At 44.1% G+C, this 18,357-nt stretch overlaps 1 protein-coding gene across 4 annotated transcripts in view; it reads right to left on the reverse strand.

Moving 5' to 3' along the window:
- Positions 1-18,357, reverse strand: part of LOC131049023 (nudix hydrolase 20, chloroplastic) — a 275,682-nt gene that overhangs the window by 86,889 nt on the left and 170,436 nt on the right. For all 4 annotated transcript variants that reach the window (XM_059221517.1, XM_057983021.2, XM_059221510.1 and 1 more), the window contains one exon: positions 3,042-3,157. In XM_059221517.1, coding sequence (XP_059077500.1) covers positions 3,042-3,157 — 116 coding nt within the window. The remainder of the gene's footprint in view (positions 1-3,041; positions 3,158-18,357) is intronic.

Below are 18,357 nucleotides of genomic sequence, written 5' to 3' on the forward strand. Positions count from 1 at the left end.
AACCCTTGCCACATTTTACCACAACGCCATAAGCAGCAAAACGTGGCATCAAATGCAAGTTTGAAGAGCCAAAATGCCAAAGAGGAATCACGCCTAAGAGTCCCAAAGCAAAACGCCTAAGGGAGAGATGAAAACATGGCATCAAAACCCTCCAAAACGCAACCTTTGAAGGATCACGTGGAAAAAACGTGGCATCAAATACATTTAAAATGGCACAAGAAGTGACCAAATCTCCTTCCAACTTCAACACCTAGGTATGAAAGGCAAAAACGCCTTAGGAGATTGCAACTTGATGGAGTTTAGATCACCGAAAATGTGTATTCAAAGAACCATGTGGTAGGCGTTTTAGCAGAAAATCAGCAAACAAAAACCCCCAAATGGCGTGAAAGATGTTTGCAATTGCATGAAAATAGGGAAGAATCCCAAACGCCTTGCATCTCCCAACAAATTCTCCACAAAAAATGCTCCAAATTTCCAACAAAAATGTTTTTCTTGGCTGGTCGGGTTTTTGAGAAGAAAGAACAAGTTCGATTTTGCATGAGAATAGTGAAAATCGGGTTTTGGGGTTCATATTACATGTTTTAATTGTCACTGTTCCCTTCACAAGGCAAAATCGGGTTTTAGAAATGCAATTACAAGTTTAACATCCTTCAATTTGCACTTTATGGAGAAAATCGGGTTTTTTGGACAAAATAGCAAGTTTAAAATGTCACTTTATTTCATTTCTAGACAAAATCGGGTTTTGGAGAGAGATGTGCAAGTTACAAATTACTTGTAAAGGGAAAATAAAATCCCTACAACAAGTTTTAATAACTTGCACATATGTAATAGGGGTTTAAAATCCCTATTACAAGCAAAAGACATTAAAATAGGGGTTTTAGAAAATAATTACAAGTTATTTATAAACATGTAATTTAAAATTAACTTGTAACTTATCCAAAAATCCCTATCATAACTTAAAAAGCCAAAAGGCATCAAGGGGGAAATAAAAGGAAAGTTACAAGTTCTTTTTTCAATAAAGTGCACTTATAATTAGCCAAAAATTTCCCTACAAAGAGCAAAACAAAAGAAATCATTAAAACTTGCAATTCAAGGAAAATTTCCCACCTGCAGTCAAGGAGAAAAAACCCGAAATTGAAGGAAAGACATAGCAAACGAACCCAGAATGCGACGAAATTTGAAACGTGGTTCGAGGATGGACTAATGATTAAGCCAGTCCAAAGATTAGGCGAAATTCTGCCTCAAGTAGTGTGCCATAGAGTAAAATTTTCATTTTTTGACAAAAAATTTATGTTATGGTCCTTCATTTTTTAAAACAAAAATGAGAACAACATGATGATCATTATCTCATGTGTTCAGCAATATACTTCTACTCTCTTTCCTCTCTTTCCTCTCTTTCCTCTGGATTGTATTCTTCATATCCCACTGAAAAGTGGAAGAGGCTGGCTTGTTGCCTATATCTGATATTTTTTAATTCAGTCCTCCCGCTACATAAGCGGTTGAGTGATATTGGTTGTAATGATCCTCCCGCTGCATAAGCGGTCGAGTTGAGTTGTTTTGTAATTCAATCCTCCCGCTGAAATATTGTGGTAGAGTGATTTGTGTTTGAAGTATTGTTCTGTTGGCTGGTTTAGCAGAAGGGGTTGGCTTGCCGCCCATTATTGTATTTCAGCAGTTCAGCAGTTTATCTCTAACAATCCCTTGCTACTGTATGCTCTCACCCTCCCAGTCTGGGCTCTCGGTGATCAGAAAGTGTAGGGTTCTTTCCACTTGTTTGGATTTCATTATTCTAACCCTAACGAGTGATTGGTGTGAATGTGATATTGCTCTCAAAAAACAAAAACAATTAGTGGGAATATTACACGAACAAGATAACCATCAACATCCTGATAACCTTGTAGAAGTCACACCAACATCACTTATCAAATTCATCAAAAGATCTTCATCAAAGCACTACCGGTAAAACCCTTACCGGTGACCAAAAGGCTTATTAGAACAAATGATAGCATCCAGATCATCAAATCCCAAACCAACTAAATGTGATATGCATCAGGAACACATGAATAACCAATCCAAGCCAATTTCACAAGCCGGACCAAACCGGAGACCAATCTCCTGATCAACATCAAAATCCAACCACTCTACCGGAAGCCGGTAGACAACAAAATAGCTAGTGTTGACATCAATGACAAAACATCAATGCAACACATAATCAATTCCTCCAAATTGCCAACAAGGGATAGGTCACACCCCTTCATCATATATGCCCTTTGGCAAGAGACACACCCTTTCACCATTAGCACCCTTTGAAATAGTGCAACTCTTCATTATTTTGTGCCTTTTAAAAGGGACACAACCTTTCATAATCAGATCTGCACTTCTTATTTATATTAGATCTGCCCTTCTGATTTTCAAATTGTCCCCCTCTCAAATGAGGTTCTCTTCTCCCTTTTATATCTCATAGTCACAACTTTTCCTTCCATGTCTTTTGACCATTCATTAACTTAATTAAATTTAATTAATTATATTTAGTTATATTATTTTATATTTTTATTTTTATTTTTTTGTATTTTAATTTTTTTTTTATTATTATTATTAAATTATATTTCAAAGTAGGGACATTACATAGTGTTAGCCTAGGATCTAATGATCAAGGAATCAAGAAGTGACAGCTCAACATACCCTATTATCACATTTAAAAAGAATGACTAGAAGTCCCCACCTCATCTTGTCCCCATAACTTAGAAAAGAGCAGAAATATGTTTGGCCTAGGAGATCATCCCCTAGGTGTACCATAATCATTAAGAATTGAACTACTAATTTTGGAAAAAAATATGTTCTCAATTTTAATGCTGTAAATTGGAAACAATGACCTCTTTAACAAAATAGAGCATTTTGTTCATTAAGTCGTAACATCTGTTCACTTTCGAAAACAAAATCAAATAGTTTCTTTTGTTGTACAATAAGTAGATTTAAAGTATGAGAACTTTACACGTTAAACATGACTCAAGTAAAAGAAGAGGACTAGAGTATGAACAAACCTATGTTTCTCGGTCGGAAGTCATGTGGAAGCAGCAGATCATAACAAAAAAGTACATCTCTCTTGAAACAATTCCTATAAATATCCTCATAGCTAACAGCTCCAACTGGGACAGCCCTGTGATATTTGCTTCAATCAGCACTGATGTATAACAAGGAAATATTCTATTGGTCAAGAATTATCAAAGCTCTTTCGAAGACTAGATATTAGATCTTTGTGCATTCAAGCATACTATTTTAATTGTTAACAAGTTCATGTCAATTTATTGATAAGTACGATAGTGTTTTAATGCACACCTTTCACTATGACACAAAACGTAATAACTGTGTAGAACTGCTTCTTAAATTAGAAAGCGGAGCTCCCTAAAAATGAAAAGCCAACCTAATTTGCACAATATGATGTGCTAATTTACAAACTTTATAATATTTTTTGGAATGTTTTATGCTCATGTTAAATAAAAATATATTTGTTTCCTTTTTAATCCACCTATACTAAGAGCCAAGAGCTGTTCCCATGAGAAAATTTTATATAGTGTCAGGTTTCAAAGTTAAAACCTTATCTTTAAGCCCATTCAAATGATCATATTTCAATGTCTTTCCCTGTTAGTCTATGTTGTTTTTTGTCTTTTTACTCAACTTTTGCAGGATTAGATGATGACTGTAATATCAATGAAGGCTAGACAATAATGACGTTCAAGAATGGATTGGTGAAGATAGAACAAATTAACACGCAAAAACAACAAACAAGGTAGAAGTCTGAAAGCATTTTGAGTTATCTTTCAAAAAAGATACAATCAGAAGAAAGGTACTTTGAAAAGGAAAAAAAATTGTGAACAGAAGCAAATGAATTTTGCAAGCAGCAGAAATAAAAAATCAGACCATTGAAAAATGGCAAAAATGGAAGTGATTAGCACCCAACTAGAGTAAAGAGTTTCAAATCAACTTTTGGTACACTTTTTCTTGGTTATAACCTCCATAACCTCTGCCTAAGTATCAAAAGAAATGGCAGATATCCTAGTGAAAAACACCTAGAAAAAGAAAGTGACTAAAGCATTAGAAAAATGAGACTAAGAAGGTAATACATCAGTCAATACAAAAGAATAATATTTCAATGGCAATTTCTACACAAAACTCCAACAAAGTAAACAGGCGCTCAAAATTAAGTGATTTCTGCCAAGACATAAAAGGTGATAAAGGAGCTCCACATTTTCATGACAAAAGTCATGTAAATCTCCTCCACACACTTTTTAGTGAAAAATGTCATGTAAATCTCCTTCAAACACATTCCTTATGGCTTTACCACTTGTTTTCTCCAATTCACTTAAACCTTGAGTCAAGTTCATACAATACAAAGAAAAGTTCCATTGCAATCATCCAAAGCTGCCTATCTAAAAGTTTATTTTTAGCACATGCTAAAAATAGTATTAGCTATCACACCTTTAGAGAAAAGAGTATATTCTAGGATTCACTATTTTCAACTGGAACTTTTTATAGCCAATGTTATTTTTAGCTTCTTTATTTTTAGCCAAATGAACTTTTTGAGGAGGCACTTTTTAAATCATCATTCCATGAAGATGTGCCCCTTGAAAAACTTAACGTTTCTAGGATGCATGGACTTAGGGGTAATGTTTGTTAGGGGTCAATAACGTATGTTACTAAGAATAATATTTATAAGTGTGTTATGTTTATGTTTATGTTTGTCGCCGAGAGGTTCCCATCGGGTAGTTTGGAGTTGGTGACAGTTGGCAACTTGACCAACTGTCGGGTCTTTATATTGTTTGGTTGGAACCTCGGCAGGGGGGATTATGTATGGACAATTCTGGACATTGGAAAAAAGATATAACTTTCTGGTCTAATTATTATCATTTGTCATTTATGTTATGATGTACAATTGTTCTATTCCATGAATACTTGGCACGTGCAGGAAATACTATGTTATCGGATTATTCACCAAATATAAATTTAGGACCAAACATTTTGGCGTCATTGCCTGAACAAACCTGGAGACAACTATGATGGCAGGTGGAAGAAATTAATGGGCCAACCATTTCACCAGCAATTAATTGTCGTGGAGAGTGACACGCACGAAGAGAGTACCGCGGAAGAGGAACGAGAGCATTAGTTGACGACAGACTTGGTGGAGTTGTGGGACGTGTCGGTCACGTAGTACGTGCAACGAGAGGCTCAGGAGAGAGTTGTCTCTGAAGGCACGGTACGTGGTGAACTCACAGTCAACGCCCCCGTCTTTGACCTACTCGAGAGTATTCCACGATTACTCGCCAGAAATTTGATTGCACTCCAAGACCAGAGGGAGGAAACGGCAAAGGAACTTCGGCGGCAACAAGTTCTCCGATGGTACGAGGAACAGAGCCGTAGGGAAAAAGAGGAGAGGGAGGTTGGTCGGCGCCGTACCTCTGGCACTTGATGCCCCTACGGCCGAACAAAGACAGACGTATCACTACTACCGAAGTAGTAAACGAGAGAACTGTACGGAGGTCTCTCCACATAAAACAACAAGCCAACAGGAGACGGCGACTAAGGGAGGTTGCCAACTCGAGGAGTCTGGAGAAACACAGCAGAAGTCAAAGTGTGAGTCTGAGTCATGGTCGGGAGAGGCAAAAACTGTGTACGTGGAAGGAGTTGGCCGAGGTCGCCAGGAACCTACCACTTCCAGATGTAGCGGAGGAAGATCTCACCGACCAGGCCCCACACTCGACGTCAAGCAAAGAAGACTCCAGAGCTGAATCACGAAGCACCCAATCAGAATCTTCCGAACAAGGAGAGGAGGCGGTACGGGACCTGCACGAGGAAATCGCCACTATCTTTGAAGCAACGTTATCTGGCATTAAAAAATTGTCCTTGTCAGAGGGCATCAAAATAGGAAGGTCAGATCCGGAAACCCCGGGAAGGAGGAACTATAGAAGCGAAGGTGACCAAAGCCCGGTTGACAGGGGCCCGACCAGACCAGGAGCGTACAGCACCTCTCGGACACATAGTACCTTCCCGCCATATAGCCATTTCTAGGCACTGCATAAAACCGTACAAAAAAGCACGATGGCACACACTCCGAAGAAGCAGAAACTCCCAAAATTCATGGCCCTGTACGGCATTGCAAGACATGCATCACCATCTGGGAAGCAAATGGCCAGGACGACTGAGATTACTGGGTGAAGGCATTCCCGGCCAGTCTGCGAGGAATAGACATTGACTGGTACACAGACCTCGATGCCCAGCATAAAACATCCTGGAACAGTCTGAAGAAGGCCTTCAGGGAAGAATTCAAACTCTTACGGGATGACAACGAAATTGTGGCAGAAATTTACAACACCAAACAAGGAAAAAACGAAAGTGTGTGCACATATAACAGAAGGCTGAGGGAACTACTCAACAAAATGGAGAACCAGCCGGCGGATGGCCTCAAGAAACGGTGGTTTGTGGAAGGATTGGTACCATCCCTGAGGAGGACGATGAAAGTGGTTTCCCCCACCATCGTATGACGAAGCATACAACCACGCCATGGATATTGAAAGTGAAAACAAGACATCCCGAGGGAAACGACGAGCGAGCAATGGTTACAGCACGGACGAAGACAGCGATGGGGGATCCAAAACCATGGAAGCACTCCGGAAGGATATGATCAGGATGATGAAGGAGTTAAAAGGTGACAAGGAAAGTGGTAGGGAAGTAAAAGAGCTATGGTGTACTGACTGCAAGACTGAAGGACACTAAAGGAAGTTGTCCCCGCAAAGTTTTCTGTGACATCTGCCAAGTAATGGGACATTCCACTAAGGAATGCCCGTACAACTTGAAAGCACGGAGCACACAAGTGCTTTACGCCCAACCTGACTAAGCCACACTGCCGGCGACACCTCCGAAGCCAACAGCAAACTCTAACGCCTCCCCTGGAGGGTACAACAACAATCGACGGGGTAACAATAGATCCAATAATAACATAACAAGGAGCAGCACTCAATACGACGGGAAGGGGCGGCCCATGATTCAAAGCAGGAAGTGCAACGAATGGGGTCACTTTGCCCGAGAATGCCAAAACGGAGGTGGTGCAGGAAGTTTGTTGTGCAGATGGTGCGGTCCAGGAAATCACGAGGACATAGATTGTCCAAAGCAAAAAGGGGTGAACATGCTCGACGTGGAGGGATCAAGGGAAGACGTACTGGCAATCACAAGGTTGCAAAACAAGAAAGCCATGTACCCTGACCCTCACACAGAAAAAGAAAGGCTCCAGGAGGCAAGGGTGGATATCGAGCGGGTGATGGCTAGAGAGCAAAGGGCCTCGCACCTGGCTGCTGATACACCAGTCCAGTTGGAACCAGAGAAAACTATCATCAAGCAGATGTTACAAACCACAATACCCGTACGAGTGTCTGACCTTCTGCAGACCATGCCACAGTTAAGGATGGCTCTGACAAATGTAATCGGGGACACTACCCTCGGTCAGGAACACCAAACGATGGCAGAACCATGTAGTAAGGGGTTGTTGCCGGGAATAATCATTATGTTATGTTGTCATATTATGTTTATGTTGTCATCAATAATAATGAGTTACGGCAGTCAGTTAGTTAGTCATCCCGAAAGGCAGTTGGACGCAACGGTTGGTCGCACCCCTTCGGGTATTATATATTGCATACCGTTCCTTCGTAGTGGGATCATAATAGTTGTATCAGATGTAATGTGATAGCACTTGATGTACATGGACTGTTGAATTAATACAGAGACTGGTTATTTAATATATTTCTATTATGTTTTGTGCATTTACTTTCTGCATTTAATCGTTTACCAGTATGTGGCAAACATTTGGCGTCGTTGCCTAGACATACTCGGGCAAGGAAGGAACGGATGGCGTATGGACACGATGGGCCTACCCGTCGATGAGATTAACCCAGCGGTCGATGACGCGCAAACGGAACATCATCATTGGGACGCAGAGCGTGATGGCAAGAGGCGAAGGGGAAATTGAACCCTGTAATAATCCCGGCACAATGTTGATATAAATTGTGGCCAAAAGGGAAAATAATAAAAAGTTTTTGTGTACATGGTGTGTGCTTGCTATGTACAGAAGTGATTTATGCCAAATATACTAAATAAGAATAAAAATAAAAAGATACAAAGTGATGAATGTGAAGTGGCACAAAGAGCGTTGAATCTCAGACAACGAATAGAACAAAGGCGTAGGCTAAGGCAGCTTGCCGAGGGACGACCAGCCGAAGGGTTGCTCGAAGGGAACCCAGGAGGTGTCACGGAGGTTGCGAAGGCAGAGATAGATGGAGAGAATTACACTCCACACTGTCGTAGGGTTGCCCGAAGGGAACCTAGGAGTCACGAAGGGTGTCGAAGGAGAACTCTACAATTCGCCAGAATACCACCGTAGGGTAAGAAGTCGCGAAGAGTTGGTGGAACAAACAAGGCGAAGTCTAAACCTGATCAACGCTACCAGAGACCTACTAAAGAACTTGTCCATTTCAAAGGACGAGACCAAGAAGAAGGAGACCGAAACTGAGACTAGAGAAGTAGGAGATACTGGTGCAGCCGAAGGTGTCGGGAGGACACAGGGGCACGGTAACATAAGCAATCTGTTCGGATCGAGCTTAGCCATCCCTGGTAGTCAAGGCAATCCGGTGGGACCTAGTGGACCAATTTTCAAAGTACCTGGCGGTAATGGACCTGGAGGGCCGGTCTCGGGAGGTACGAACCTTGGAGGTTCCGGAGGGCAAGGCGGCGATAGTGGACCTGGAGGGCCAAACCCGAGAGGTACGAACCTTGGAGGTTCCGGAGGGCAAGGTGCGCCGAAGGTAAGAAGCGCGATGGCGGGCAAATAGAAGTTGCCCAAATTCAACGAAGATGGCAAAGACGACCCCGTACGGCACTGACGTACGTGTGAGACAATATGGTCAGCCAACGGGATAGTTGACAAAGCGGATTGGGTGGTGCAGTTTCCTACCACCCTGAGAGGAGTAGCCATTGATTGGTACTCTGATGTGGATAAAACAAAGGTGGGAACATGGGATGACCTACAGAAAGCTTTTGAGAAGGAGTTTCGACTCCTTCGAGATGATAATGAGATCATGGCGGAGATATTAAGCACAAAGCAGGGAAAGCATAAAACAGTGCGAACATACAGTCGACGGTTAAAGGAATTACTGGGGAAGATGGAGAACCAGCCAGCTAACGGACTAAAGAAGAGATGGTTCGTGGAAGGGTTGCGGTCATCCCTACGGAGGAAGATGAAAATTGTACCGCCCACTTCATACGATGACGCATACAACCGCGCGATGGATTTGGAAAGTGAAGACAAAACATCGCGGAAGAAAAAGGACAAGTCCTCTAGAGAAGAGGAGTCCTCGGGAGAAAGTAGCAGCGACGAATCATCAAGTAAGAAGGTGCAAGCTCTTCAAAAGGATATGCACCGTATGCTGAAGGAATTTAAGAACATGAAAGGAGGCACGAGCAAAAACAAAGATGTGTGGTGCACTGATTGTGAGGAAGAAAGCCACACAAAAGGCACTTGCCCAAAGAAGGCCTTTTGTGAGATTTGCCAAGTGATGGGACACTCCATCAAGGAATGCCCATACAACATGAAAACCCGAAGTACGCAAATGAGCCAAGTGTTGTTCACGGAGCAGGCCACAACATCTGCACCAGTGGGTACGGCCCAGCAAACCAACACAACGACATCATCTGGAGGTTATCGAGACAACAGACGCGGTGGCGGAAGGAATAACAACAATAACAATAACGGAAGCCGTATCCAGTATGACGCCAAGGGCCGGCCAATGATCCAATGTAGGGCCTGTAATCAGTGGGGGCACTTCGCCCGTGATTGCACGAAGGAAGCCACCCCTTAGCACCTCTGTCGATGGTGTGGGCCAGGCGACCATGAGGACTCAAATTGCCCAAAGGCAAGGGTTAATCTCCTCAACCTTGAGAAGGCTGAGAAGATTGGCGAGAAAGAAGTACTGGCGATCACCCGCGCTTAGACGAAAAAAGCCACTTATCCCTACCCCCCGTACGGAGGAGAGATTACGGGAGGCAAAGGCCAATATTGAATGTGAGATGATGGTCGAACGACGGAACAACGAGGTGGTGAGTACATCATCCCGTACGGAAGCTGAAAATAACATCATTGGGCAAGTACTGCAGATGGAAGTACCTATAAGGATAAAGGACCTTCTAGAAACAATGCCATAGTTAAGAACCGCCATTTTTAGTTCCATACAAACCACTACGCAAGCACCTTTGCGTGCCACACGAGCAGAAGTTCCAGTCAGCCCCTCAGCTGGCCCAATGTTGTTGGCCTTAAATAGTGGTCGGCATCCTGCTGTAGTAGAGATGGGAATTCTCGGCGCTATCCTCAAAGACACCATTGTGGACGGAGGTTCAACTTGGTAGGTGCAGACCAACACGGCATGAAGCTACTCGGCACCCTGATGGCCCAGCCGGTCACCATCGACACGCAACCCTTCATGCTAGATTTTGTGGTAATCCCACTCAAGAAGGGGTACGACGCCATCTTAGGTAGAGGGTGGCTGGTTACAGCAAAGGTGAACTACGACTGGAAAAAGAACACCCTTTCTATGGAGAAAGGGGGGTGGAAGTACACCATTGATCTGAGGACCCAGGTTGTCGGCGAGGAACTGGCATCATCTTCGAAATCGGATGGTGAAGGAAAAGGCGACCTGAGGGATGAAGGACGGGGCTGCAGGGAGCCCAACGACGAAGGGATTCTCAAACTAGGAGAGTGCTCCGAGGATGAGACAGGGTCATTGAACGGGCTCTTCCACTTGCAAATGGAGGATTACGAAATGTTCCAAAGCTACAGGCTCGAAGTAGAGGAGCCAAAGCAAGCAACAGAGGAGGTGTACCTGCCGGAATACAAAGAATATTGGAAGGGAGACGCCCCAAACCTCGGTGACGTAGATAATCAGAAGATCATTCGTGTCAGCAACGATTGGAACCCTGTATGGAAGGTCGCAGCCTTCAAAATCTTTATTATTCTTCTTCTTATGTACCGAAAGGAGACCGTGGTCCCTGTAGAATTTGTGGTTCCAGGTCTTCGGATGGCCATTGAAAATAGACTCGCCACCAACGGGTCCAAATTGAAACCCTACCATACGAAGCACGCAGGGGACCCGAGAGGCCGGAAGGACACCTGAGAGGCCGGAGGGGGGCCCGAGAGGCCAGAAGGACATCCGAGACTCCGGTGGGGGACCCGAAAGGATGGAAGGGGACTCGAGAGGCCGAGCAGGCGACTTGAGAGGCACGAGACCAACGCGGGAGACTCTTGGGCGAGGAAAACTGAGAAGGATGAAGGACGATCCCAGAGATAGGGGACCCAAGCCGAAGACTCTCTAGACAACTAAATTAGGAAGAAAAAAAAAACGTAGGGTCGTACGAGTCTGTACGGCAGTTGCCCGTACGGCTGGGGGAAAAAAAAAAAATTTTAAAAAGAAGAAAGCCATGGTGGAACCACCGTACGGTAGCACCACCGTGCAGTGGCAACACCGACGGTGGCAAAACCGGTGGTGGGACCACTGACAGTGGAACCACCGTACGGTAGCACCACCGTGCAGTGGCAACACCGACGGTGGCAACACCGACGGTGGCAACACCGGCGGTGGAGTGGTGGAAACCACCGCTGCCGCAAGGAATAAAGGCATGGAGCGCGGAGACATAAAACGCAAACACGCAGCCCCCGCACAAACGCACTCCGCCCAACAACGATGCACCCACGCAAGCATAGGGCAGGCACACACAAGGCATACGCAGCCATCCATAGCCATCCAGGAGGTAGTTAAGCGTTCGGCGTGCAGAAGGAGGCCCGTACGGTGTATATGGTAGACAGTTGGTCGTGTATTCCGTATGGGGTGATCCATACGGAGGAGGGGTGTTGACCGCACGGGAAGGTGGTCGTACGATTGGAGGTGTCAATGATGTTGTTGACTGTACGGGGAGGTTGTATGGCCGAGGTGCCATCGGGGACATTAAAGTGGAAAAAAAAAAAAATGACGAGCAGATTTAAAATCATTTGATGTTGTCTGAAGCCAAGACACTGAAAATTTAGAGTGGAGAAGAAGGGTTTTTGCATCTTAAAATATCACAGAAATGATGTGCGTTGCCCCAGACCCCACGAGGGTGCTGCCCCTCGACCCCGCTGGGGGCATTGCCCCTAGACCCCCAGTTTATTTTTGAGCTACAATACACTTTTTGGAGTTGGGCGAAGGGCATCAAAGAAGTCACGGTAAGTGTTGGGTTGTCCCGCATTGTGAGAAAGAAGCCTGAAGCTCAGCATTGGCGGGAAGCCCTACACCGTAGAGGGAGACGGATTTAGAGGTTGCGAACAAACAAAGTCCGAGGGAAGGCATTGTAGGCACGCGAAGTCATATGGCACCAGGGAGTTATTCAGTTCAGTTATTAGCCTTTGGGGAGTGTGATGGAGGATTTGAGGCGTCTCCTAGCCTTTGTGCCAGAGGGTTGTGGCCACCTCCAAGCAGGAATGGTACGCTTGAGGAACTTGGAGTATGTCTCGGCTGGACGTGAGGTTGCCTTGGTGGATGCACAGAGGTCTCGGGAGGAGTTGACCACCAGGTTGGAGGCATTACTAGCGTGAGACTTAGCTCAGCATACCCAGGAGTTGGATGTCGAGAGGGCAGCGCGGGTGGCTATCGAGGACAAATTGGCTAGAGAGATAGCATCATTTGAGTAGCAGTTGGTGGAGGCTGAGACTGAAAAGCGTGTTTTGCAGACAAGTTTGGTTTAGGCACAGGAGGACTGTGATGTCAAAGGAAGCAATAATGGTGGAATGCACACTTGAGCATCAGATGTAGCCGAAAAGGGTTTTCAGGGGAGGACGCAACAGGTGTATGAGTTCCACACTCACCTAGTGTTCGCAGTTCCAGCAGTTCTCTACCTTGGTTTTGTCCTAAGTCGCCGAGAGATGACTTCTTTTCTTGGGGGGGATGATTTTGCCGGGAATAATCATTATGTTATGTTGTCATATTATGTTTATGTTGTCGTCGGTAATAATGAGTTACGACAGTCAGTTAGTTAGTCGTCCCGAAGGGCAATTGGACGCGACAGTTGGTCACACCCCTTCGGGTATTATATATTGCATACCGTTCCTTCGTAGTGGGATCATAATAGTTGTATCAGATGTAATGTGATAGCACTTGATGTACATGGACTGTTGAATTAATACAGAGACTAGTTATTTAATATATTTCCATTATGTTTTGTGCATTTACTTTCTGCATTTAATCATTTACCAGTATGTGGCAAACAGGGGCCGGTGAAGGAACCTGGTACGAATGCCATGAATCCTATTCTACTCGCGGTGGGCGTCGAACGGAAACTTGCAGTATTAGAGATGGATATAATGGGACAAAAGCTGACGAACACCATTGTTGATGGTGGGCTTGGAGTCAACGTACTACAGGAGTAAACTTGGCGAAGCCTCCTCAAGCCTACACTCTGGCCACCAACCTTCCACCTGGTCGGTGCGGATTAACACGGTATCAAACCCCTCGGTACCCTCATGGCACAAAAGGTGGTAATTGGGATGCAGCAATTCCTTTTGGATTTTGTAGTCATTCCACTGGAAAGGAAAGCGTACGACGCTCTTCTATGAAAGGGGGTAGTTGATCATGGCCAAAGCTAATCACAACTGGAAAAGGAATACGCTCTCAATCGAGAGTGACGGTCATAAGTATGTAATTGATCTAAGGAACCAGTCCGTTAGCGAAGAGCTCGCGTCATCGGACTCCGACTCAGAAGATTCAAATAGATGGGAGTGGGTTCTGTAGGAGACAGAGGAGGGAAAGAACCCGACGAGGAAGGAGTGTTGGAACTGGACGAATGTTCCGAGGATGGAACCAGTTCACTGGCGGGACTTTTTCATTGGCAAATGGAGGACTATGAGGTCTTCCACCCAGAGTGTCACATGCTTCAAATATGTGAGAGGAGAATCAAGCGGCGGGATGGAAGAACAATCCTTTTCCCCGGAGTGCAGTAGATACCAAGAGGGAATGGCACGGATGGAGGACACGCCAACCCACCAGTTTGAACGAGATAAACCCATCAAGTACGAGGAAAGGGATGTGAAAAAAATCAATCTAGGCAAGGACGAGGACCCGCAGGTGATACTCGTAGGGGATGACTAGAACCCCGTACTAGATCACTCGTACGATGTAGGCCAGTCGAGCAAGTGTTTAAGTTATCTGTACAACCTACGGTCAACAAAGAAGGGAGAGTGGCAGTGTTTGAGTTATCTGTACGACGTACGGTCGACAAAGAAGGGAGACTGGCATAGCCCGTACGGTGTACGACCTGCAAGGGGAGGAATACCGTAAGGCGAAACATTGCACCCACAGGAAACTAAGTCATACGATCTTGTACGACTAGCAATGGATAAAGGAGAAAGACTGTATGGTCAGAAAACAGACATACCGTACGTGCAGGATCCATACAATCCCCTCCTTCGCAGTGTTTGTACACGCAGGGAGCGGTTGTATGAAAATTTTGAGGGTATTTGTGCAGAGATTTGTGCCATCCATGTGGAGCTGAGTGAAGAGTTGGCACAGGTTGAAGAGGTCGTACTACCAGGGAGTGGAAGTGCACAAGTTAATCCGTACGATGTAGAGGCAACAGTTGGTCCAATGGTCCGTACCAGTATGACAAACCAGACAATGGCAGAGGAGGCCGCACTAGGGAAAAATGAGGTAGCCGTACAGGTAATTGGCACTAGTAAGACATCTTCAGGTACTGGTACGACGAGCCCTAGTACAGTACCAGTAGGTATTGATACAGTTCTAGTAGGAACTGGTACGTTTCTAGCAAGAACTGGTACAATACTAGCATGTACTAGTACGCCAAGTGCTAGTACGATAGGTTCAGGTACTGGTATAACGATCACTGGTACCAGGTCGGAAGGACAACTTCTGGCAGAACGAATTCATGTTTTTTTCAAGCTGGAACACAAGACATTATACATGTGCCATCATGCTATTGGCCTATTCTTGGATGCCATACGCCTGCAAGTACCACCAGAAATGTGGGGAACCTTCGAACCGCGCGGACGGGTGGAACCGAATAAACCTACCATGTACTACTATACTCACCTAGACACACTAGGTGACACCGCGCAACCATCCAAAAGGAGAAGAAAGTTGGACACGTCCGTAGAGGTCGAAGATGCCAGCAGCGCAGAGGATTTTGAGGATGCAGAAGAGACTGAGGAGCAGGAAAGTGGTGATGAGGGGTTTCATATGGCACCTCACATAGTTGCGAAGGATGAAGGGGAAGCAAAGTCACAACAACAGGAAGAGGAGGAAGAGGAGGATCAACACAGAAGGTTACGAGCACAATGGAAGAGTACGAGGGTAAAGTTCACACCTTCCAAATTACCTTTGACACACTTGGTACCACAAGAAGCACTTATGGTGGCCAGCCCTGTGGAGGACGTACGACCAGTAGGGGTGTTGTTCCGAAAAATCAATGAAGGGGAACCACCAGCGTAGCGGCGGGTATCATTACCACAGAAACCAATACTGGCATCAGAAACCACGGAGGGTACCAGTACGATAGACCAAACAGTGGCAGGGGAGGCTGTACCAGGAAAAGACAGAATGGCCGAGCAAGGAATTGGTACGGCATATCCAATTTCTAGTACGGAAGACATTGGTACTTGTACAACATCAACAGGTACTGGTGCAGTGTCAGTAGGTACTGGTACGGTTCCAACAAGTACTAGTACTGCTCCAACTGGTACTAGTACGGTACCAGTAGGAACTGGTACAACAAGAACTGATACAGTACTAGCAGGTACTCGTACTGCTCAAACAGGTACTGGTACGGCTCCAGCAAGTACTGGTGTAGTACCAACAAGAACTGGTACGGTGCCGACATGTAGTGGTACGATGCCAGCAAGAACTGGTACTATGCCAAAAGGAATTGGTACGATGCCAATAGAAACTAGTACGGTGCTACCAGAAACCGGTACAGTACCAACAGAAACTGGTACTGGTGACTTGGAGGCAAAAACCGGTACGGTACCAGCAAAAACTAGTACGGGTGACTTGGAGGCATTAGCAGCCCAAGTGGCAGAGCTCACTTTATAGCTGGAACAGAAAGATAAAAAGCTACTGGAAGCTACTCACATGGTAAAGAAAGCACGAGAATGGCAGCTGCTGGCGGAAAAGAACCTGAAACTCCAGGTCGGACAGCAACCTCCTCCTGCAGCCACTACAGGGACGCCTCCTCCTTCTCGGTCTTAGCTATGTTTTATATAATTCAATTTCTCTTGTCTGAGTCGTCTGGAAGACGACTGCGTTTTGGGGGGGGGCTAATGTTAGGGGTAAATAATGTGTGTTAGTAAGAATAATATTTATAAGTGTGTTATGTTTATGTTTACGTTTGACACCGAGAGGTTCCCGTCAGGTAGTTGGGAGTTGGTGACGGTTGGCAACTTGACCAACCGTCGGGTGTATATATTGTTTGGTTGGAACCTCGGCAGGGGGGATTATGTATGGGCAATTCTGGACATTGGAATAAAGATATAACTTTGTTGGTTGAAAATTTTGTACACTTGGGGAAATATACAAAATTGTGGTTTCAACCACAGCACGCGAGTAAAAACTCTCCTAATTAAGGGAAGGCTCCCCCTATCTAACTAAAACTGAAATAAAAACAGGATGGTACAGCAATCTTCCTTCTTTCTTTAAGAAAGACAATATCCTTTTCTCTTCATAGAAAAGGATAGCGATTGAATATGAACAGTAATAACTACTTTTAAGTAAAATGAGAGAAAGGAAATGAAGTTTCCTGAAAGCGCAAAGACTTCCGTCACTTCCTTCGGGACGGGACAATAATATCAAGCTCAAAGACTTGATATTGGAAGTCCTATCTACCCTTTGCTATACTAAATTTTACAATGAATAAAAGACGACAGCACAAAGACTGGAATAATTTATTCTTTTAACACAAAGACAAGAACTAATGCAAGCTCAAAGACTTGCTGCTATTTCTTATCAAACAATAATTTTTTCTCAAGAACAGACGCAAGCTCAAAGACTTGCTGCTCCTTCTAGAGATTTCCTATTTTAATTAATCTTCTCTACTTGCAGCTCAAAGACTTCAAATCAGATTGGACTAAGCTCCTTTAGAAACACTTTGCATAGAATAAATAAAAAGAATGAAACTCAAACTTGTAGCTCAAAGACTCAAAACTTGAGTAATCTTTCTTTACTATTCTTCAAAACCTTCAATTCACATACATAAGCTCAAAGACTTCTTGCTGTAAATTTGGCAGAGTTTTTGCTTGCTTTCCCAAAAAGATAAAGATTACAAAAGACCCTCTCTACTATTTATAGGAGAGGAGCCTTGAGAAAAAGGTGGGAGGATCCTAACTAACTTGAGAAATTCCCTCAACCACCAAGACCTATTCAACAACTAATTATGACTTCATTAACTAACTAAGACTTATTCTAACTATAGTCCTAATCGGACACAACTTGTAGTTGCCTTACCAGTAATTACAAAAATGCAAGTGATGACAACTTGCAATTACAAAAATGCAAGTGATGACAACTTGCCGAAAGGAAAACTACAATTCTGAAATTACAATTTTAAAATTTTACAACAAGTGTTAAAAACACTTAAGTTGCAACTCTTGAAGATACGAACAATTCGAACTTCTAAATAACTTTCTGCAATTCATCAGGATCTGGTTCATGAGTGTTCATAGCCACCACCCTAGTTTTTACGATGACATCATGGCATTGGCATAGCATGGAATTGCCTTTTTCCAATGCTGACCGGATTTCCTGCAACTCAGTTTGATACTTAATCAATATTTGAATGGAAGCGACTGAGAATTGCTCACTTCTCCATTCATCATGAATCTTGAGTTGCAGACCTGCAAGAACTTCTTCCTCGGGCAGCAGCTCATCATTCTGATTTAAAATGTCGCAGGATGCCTTTTTGCAATGGGAGGTTACATCTTGAAAGACTGCTTCACGCAACTTTAAGGTTTCATCAATTTCTTCAATGAGTGATTTGAGAACAAGAGATTTGTTCTCCAGAAGTTCCTCATATTCAATGTACGTGACTCTGGAAGGAATCACGTCATGCACCTGAAGAACGCCCAACTGATGTTGAGGCATCTTTCACCAAGAAACTAAATTTCCCTCAACCTTCTCCAAATTTAGTTTGAAAGCACCCAAGATTTGATTCAACTTATCTTCAATGATCTCCAATTTAACCATCGTTTCAAATACCTGTCTTATGACTTGTGAACTCATGCAGTTGATC

The sequence above is a fragment of the Cryptomeria japonica genome, chromosome 1 (assembly GCF_030272615.1).
Source record: "Cryptomeria japonica chromosome 1, Sugi_1.0, whole genome shotgun sequence".
Lineage (NCBI taxonomy): Eukaryota > Viridiplantae > Streptophyta > Pinopsida > Cupressales > Cupressaceae > Cryptomeria > Cryptomeria japonica.